Source organism: Physeter macrocephalus, chromosome 7 (assembly GCF_002837175.3).
Source record: "Physeter macrocephalus isolate SW-GA chromosome 7, ASM283717v5, whole genome shotgun sequence".
In the NCBI taxonomy this organism is placed as follows: Eukaryota; Metazoa; Chordata; class Mammalia; order Artiodactyla; family Physeteridae; genus Physeter; species Physeter macrocephalus.
Window position 1 is genome coordinate 144,954,336 of NC_041220.1, and position 6,289 is coordinate 144,960,624.

Below are 6,289 nucleotides of genomic sequence, written 5' to 3' on the forward strand. Positions count from 1 at the left end.
GGTGGCGCAGTGGTTAAGAATCCGCCTGCCAATGCAGGGGACGCGGGTTCGAGCCCTGGTCTGGGAGGATCCCCCATGCCGCGGAGCCACTAAGCCCGTGCGCCACAACTACTGAGCCTGCGCTCTAGAGGCCGTGAGCCACAACTGCTGAGCCCACGTGTGCCACAACTACTGAAACCCACACACCTAGAGCCCGTGCTCCTCAACAAGAGGAGCCACCGCGATGAGAAGCCCGCGCACCGCAACGAAGAGCAGCCCCCGCTCGCCGCAACGAGAGAAACCCTGAGCTCAGCAAGGAAGACCCGACACAGCCAAAAATAAATAAATAAATATTTTTAAAAAGGAAAAAAAAAAAGATGTAGTCATACTGGATTAGGGTGGACCTCAACCCAATCACTGGTGTCCTGGTAAGAAGAGACACAGAGATACAGGACACACAGGAGAGGCTGCCTGAGGATGGAGGCGGGGGTGGGTGTGATGCCGACACAGCCGAGGATGCCAAGGACTGCCGGCCGCCAGCAGGGGCTGGGAGGGAGACAGGGAGCGGATCCGCCCCTTGGAGGCCCCGGGAGGAGCCAACCCTGCCGATGCCTCGACTTCTGGCTTTGGGCCTCAGAACCCGGAGGAAGTAGGTTTCTGCTGTCCTAGGCCCCCCGTTTTCGGTGCTTCGTGGGGGCAGCTCCGGGGAGCTGGGATTTGAATCTGCGTCTGAGCAGCTGTGAGTGGCACGCGTTCCTTCCCCAAGACGAAAATGAAAACGTTACCCAGGACGGTCGTTCTCTCCTGCCCAGTGCTCAGCCCCCACCCCCAGCCCCGGGCGGGCAGCTGGGTGTCCCCGCTGGGCGTCTCTCGCCTTGTCCGCAGCGGCCGCGCCCCGCGCGCACCGGCCCGGCAGCTGCCGGGAGCCGTGTTTGCGCTGACGCCGTTTTGTTGCCTTTCCTCGCACGTCTGCAGTGGTGGCGGAGGGCCGTTCCACGTGGGAGCTGGCCGTGCCGCCTTCGGGCCGCGGGGCTCCCGGCGTCCGTGTCGGACGTGGCGCGGCGCGAGGGTGGGACCGGGACCCGGGGCCCGGCTCTGACCGCCGTGCCGAGGCAGCTGTCGGGCGCCGTCCCCTGGAGCCCTTTTTCTGACCCGGGACCTCGTGTCCTCCCGGGGTCGTCAGCGGGGCAGGACCCCTCGTGTCCGTCTTCCCCGGCCCTGACGCTGCTGATCCCTGCCCGTGACTTCGCAGAGTTCGCCTCGTTTGGCTTCGTCTGATTTGTCCTCCCAGCTCGATCCAGCTTCTGTGTTTCTGGCAGGCATCCCGTGTGCCCTGCCGTCACCGTGCCCTGGAGCAGGCCGTGCTCAGCCGGGCCTCTGGCTTTCGCGGCGGCCTCCAGGGTCTCTGCCGTGCAGTTCACGGTGGAGCGTCTTGCACGGAGGCCCTCTGAGCCGTGACCCCTGCCTCTCCCTGCGCTCCCACCTGCCGGCTTCAGCTTCGTTGATGATTCTCGCCTGAAGCTTTATGAGGTGTTTCTCAGGTGGCGATTTAAAAGACATTCCGTCCTTCCGTCTACATGTCCTAGTTGGCATTCTACCAAAAGGAAGAGCTTCCCCCTCCCCAATTTCCTTACTTTTTCAATTATTTATACCAGCGTGGATTCGTGCATCTTATTTTTTCTGTGGCGTATAGTCCACTTGCCTCATTCGCTTCGCAGCTGCCCTGGGGGCCCTGTCACCACTCTCTGCTCCTGTCCTGATGTTCTGGCACCTGGAGATGCCCCAGCCTCCTCTGGTCCTTTCCCTGCCCCAGCCCGGGACATCAGCCATCTCTCCAAGGACCATGGGGCCTGTCTTTAAAGTACTAGTTGTTTCATTATTTTGTTCAAATTTTGCCGTGGCTGCTGTTACCTTCCTAGGGTTGTATGTGCCGTGTGCCCCCAAGAGGGTTTGGCAGGAGGGTCTGAGAGACCCCCGAGCGGCCGGCTCGGGGCAGAGGGCGGAGGAGGACGCTGCCCCCTTGCCGTCTGTCAGAGGGCAGTGCCGTGGGCGTCGAGGGCTCGGGGGGTTGCCGCAAGCGAGGCTGATCTGTCACACGTTGGGCTGAAGGGGCCCTCATAAAGCCCCTCTCCTGTGAGGGACTTCTGAGCGGGGCCCAGGTGGATTTGTGGGGAGCGGCAGGGAGAGCTGTTCTGTGGCTTGGCTGGTCCTGCCCAGGGACTGGGGGCTGGCGGTGGGCGTGTGGCGTGGCCAGCTCTGATCCGGTTCCCGGGTTCGCAACGCATTGAAGCGGAACCACTGCCGGTGCAGAGCTGCCCCCTGGGGAACTGCTGGCCCTGACCCTCCTGTCCGGGCCTTGGGGTCCCCGGCTGTGCTGGAAGAGATGGCCATCTCTACTTAGGACGGGGGGAGCCCAGGGGTGCTGTCAGCGCCAAGCCTGCTGGGTGCTAAAGACCCCGTGGACGGGCTTCAGGCTGAGCGGCACAGACGTGGCCGCTGTGGATGGAGAGCACCTCTCCTGGCCTGGAACCAGTCCTGGGCGTGGATGGTACCTCTGGTCGCGGCGAGCTCGCGACCTCTGGGTCCGCGTGCCGCTGCTGGCGGGAGCGCCCCGCGCCTGCCGACCTGTGCCCGGTGCAGGCTGGCGGGGGGTGCCTCCCCGGCCCGTGCCCCGGGTTTGCTGGGACGCCTCCCTTTTCCCACTCGCGAGGATGCTGGCCTTGGGCCTGCCGTTCCAGAGTCATGTTGAGGAAGCCTGTCGATAGCTGCCGAGAGCGCGCACACACGTGGTTTTAGGAGTGGAGGGTGGTACCGTCGTGCTGGCGTCTTCAGCCTCTGTGGAAATCTTCCTGCAGTCTCTCCCTGGATGTGTCGGCGCGTTTTGCTAACAGGTTGTGTGAAGGTGGGCGCTCCTTGCGTTCCTGGCAGGGCCACTCCGGGTGCTTCCTGCTGGGAGGGGGGTATGTGGCCCATCCACGCCGGGCTTAGAGGCGGTGAGGCTGCCCGGAGGGTGACTGGTGCATTTGAGGTGGGTCCTGGGCGCCTGCCGTGCGGCCTCCGCCTTGGATGGCCTGCCGGGCCCGAGGAGGCCTCTGGGAAGGCAGTTAGGAACCCGACTCTGAAGATTCTGGAGGTTCCATCACTGCTCTCACGTTTAATTTCCAAGAGCTCTTTTATTCTTCTCTAAATGATCCCTTTCAGTGATCTTACTGTGTAGATACGGCGCCTTCTCTCTCGGAAGCTCTCGTCCTCTGGCGTCGTCTGTTTTCTCCAGTGGCTGGGGTCTTCCTGTCTGTCCGCCTCTGCCTATGGCTTCCTGGGCTGGGGGCCCTTGGCAGCTGCTCACGGGCGGCAGCGGGCCACTGAGGAGGGGGTGCGTGCGTGGCGAGCGGGTGGCGGCCCTCTCCCGTCGGCGTCTGCGGGGAGCCGGGTCCTCCGAGTGTCCCCCCCGGGCCGCCGCCAGTTGGGTCTGCTGCCAACTCTGTACCCCCGCCCCGCTCCCAGGAGGGAACCCCAGCTTCAGTTGGGGGCGGGGCTCTCACTGGCCAGGTGGAGCGGGGGAGGGGTGTCACTGCCGCGGTCAGTGGTCAGCGGTGGCTGGTCAGCGGCCAGGTGGGTCCAGCCGCTCATGGCCAGCTCGTTTCCGGGGTCTCGCTGCCGCTGGCTGAGGACTTGGTTTCCGGCAGCTTCTCGGGTCCAAAGCGCGGCGGCCGCGCCTCCTCCCGTCTGGCGCCTGTGTCTGGAGCAGGGGTGGGGAGGCCTCTCTCGCCGGTTCTCACGCCTGTCCGCCTGCCATCCTTCACCCAGACCGCTGCTTTTATTCCATTTTCCGGGAGAGAACTCCCGTGGTAGTTTTCACGCGGGAGGGTCTTTGTCAGGCAGCGAGCTCAGAATGTTCACGCACGCAGTACTGGCGGGTGACAGAGTCGTTAGCTGAATGGCTTTGCCTGTAATCCTGTATGATGGTTTGTTTCTCTTTGCCAGAACAGGCTCTGAAGAACCCTTGGAAATGGATCGCTCGTCTTTAAAATGGAAACGTACCCTTGAGGGTTAGCTCAGAGCCAGCAGCGGCCCGGGGCCTCCTGAAGCCTGATGTTCCAGAACCCCAGGGCCCGTCGGCACGGAGAGAGGGCACGGGCCCCAGGCCATGGTCACCCTCCTCACCGAGAAGCTGCGGAACCAGAGCCTGGAGGACCTCGGCCGCAAGAGCTACGATGCCGGCCCGGTGAGCTGGCCGCCCCGTGTTGGGGGACACTGCCTGGGCTGGGCCCCAGCTGGGGGAGAGGATGGGGGGAGGTGAGGAGGGACGGGGCGGTGTCCCAGGGAGGCTCCGGCGCCTTCGCAGCCCCCAGAGCCCGTCAGCGTCGTGATGGTGGGTTCTCGGCATCATTAAAAACAAACGTTGAAAGCCTAAGCTGCACACAGACGCGTATGGTCCTGGGTGCCGAGTGGGCAAACGTCCACCCTGGTCAGCAGCCGTGCCCACCAGACGCTGCCCGTGCCTCTGGCACCGCCCCTCCTGAGAGCCCCTCTTGAATTCTGTCTCTGTGGGTTAGCTTTGCCCGAGGTGGAGCCGATTTCTAGGGCCGTGTTACCATGACTTTCCGGTCACACCCTGCCTGGTTAAACCGGGGGTCCAGAGGGAGGCGGCCGAGCGTCCGCACCTGCCTGGGGCCGGGGGCCGCGCCTGAGCCTCTCACCGGGCGGGTGCTCGGCGCCGTCGTGTCGCCCGCACCCGGCCCTCGGCCCGTTTGTCGCCTGTGGTGTCCTGCAGGGAAGGGGGCACGCAAGCAGGTTTCACTGTCGAGAGAGCATGACAAGAAAAGTCCCACTTATAATTCTTCCCATTGTGACACAGATCAGTTTACTTTGTGTGACTTCCCCACAAGTCTCTCTGTACAGGATACACGTGGGTGGGAAATAATTCCTTTCTGTACCAGTGGGCGTTTCACTGAGCTCCTGGTGAGGCTGCTGACGCGTCCGTGGGGTTCCTGAGCTGTGGGTGCGGAGACGTGGCTTAGAGCACCTGCTGTAACAGTCACTTAAAAAAAAGAGAGGAGGGAATTCCCTGCTGGCCTAGTGGTTGGGATTGGGTGCTTTGACTACCCCAGGGCCTCGGTTCAGGGAACTGAGACCCTGCTAGCTGCGCAGCCAGAAAAAAAAAGAAAAAAGGGGGTGTAATTTCCATAGTGAAAGACACAAATGACTGTATCCTTCTGAGCCAGGAAGTCCCCGTCATCTCTATCACTGTTGGATTTTGGGCTCGGGGCCGCCCCAGAGAGCAGGGCAGCTGTTCTGGATGCTGGGCTCGAGGCGAAGCAGAGGATGTGCTGGGGACAAGTAGCGTGGGGAGGGGCATTGGGAGGTGACACAGGACTGGAATCCGGTGGAGCGGAGGCGGTGGGCCGTGAGCCAGCTGGAGCCTGGGCCGGACGTGGGGGTGAGAGGGTAGCAGGGCCCAAAGGCCCCAGAGCTTGGTGGGGACATGAGCCCTGTGGGGACGGGAGCCGGTGGGGACACGAGCCTGGGGGGGACAGGTGCTTGGCGTCCGTTCTCAGTGAGGGCCAGGGCGGGAGCAGAGGCCATGACTCGGGTCAGGGGAGCAGGCCCCCTCTGCTGCAGGGCTGTGCTGGGGGCCTGGGAAGGGTGCCAGGTGGAGGAGTGAGGGGGGTGCAAGGTCAGGGAGGGTCAGCGTCTGCTGGCCCCCGTGGACATAGACTCAGCGTGCCGTGTGTGTCCTCCAGCACGTCCGGCCGTGCAGGTACAGACTTGGGTTGGCGGAGAGCTCAGCTTTTAAAGCCTTGAGTTTAAAAAACATGTTTTTATTGAGGTGTACGTTTCATCTAGTGAAATGTGCAGATGGGGTTTGGTGTTGATTGGGTGAGTTTTCCAGTCGTGTACGCGGTAACCTTGTCACCGTCACTGCAAACCTTTCCATTGCCCCAGGAAGTCCCCTGTGGCCCCACGTGGCTTTGCTGTCCCAGAGTGTCACAGAAGTGCCAACAGGCAGCGTGTACTCCCGGAGACTGGCTTCTCCACTCAAGGCGAATGAATGCCCCTGGGTTCACAGTGTGGACTGTTCCTTTACTCTGTCGAATGGTCCGTGTCTCCTGTTGCCGGACACTTGGGATGTGTCCGTGACTGGCTGTTAAGAATAACACCACTGGGGGCTTCCCCGGTGGCACAGAGGTTGAGAGTCCGCCTGCCGATTCAGGGGACACGGGTTCGTGTCCCGGTCCGGGAGGATCCCACATGCCGCGGAGCGGCTGGGCCCGTGAGCCATGGCCGCTGAGCCTGCGCGTCCGGAGCC

The 6,289-nt window shown here is 62.9% G+C and overlaps 1 protein-coding gene across 1 annotated transcript in view; it reads left to right on the forward strand.

Annotated features, from left to right (window-relative positions):
• The first annotated feature begins 3,967 nt into the window (after positions 1-3,967).
• Positions 3,968-6,289, forward strand: part of FAM53A (family with sequence similarity 53 member A) — a 14,543-nt gene continuing 12,221 nt past the window's right edge. The window contains exon 1 of the mRNA XM_024119164.2: positions 3,968-4,204. Within this exon, the coding sequence (XP_023974932.1) occupies positions 4,127-4,204 (78 nt within the window). The 5' untranslated portion in view covers positions 3,968-4,126. The remainder of the gene's footprint in view (positions 4,205-6,289) is intronic.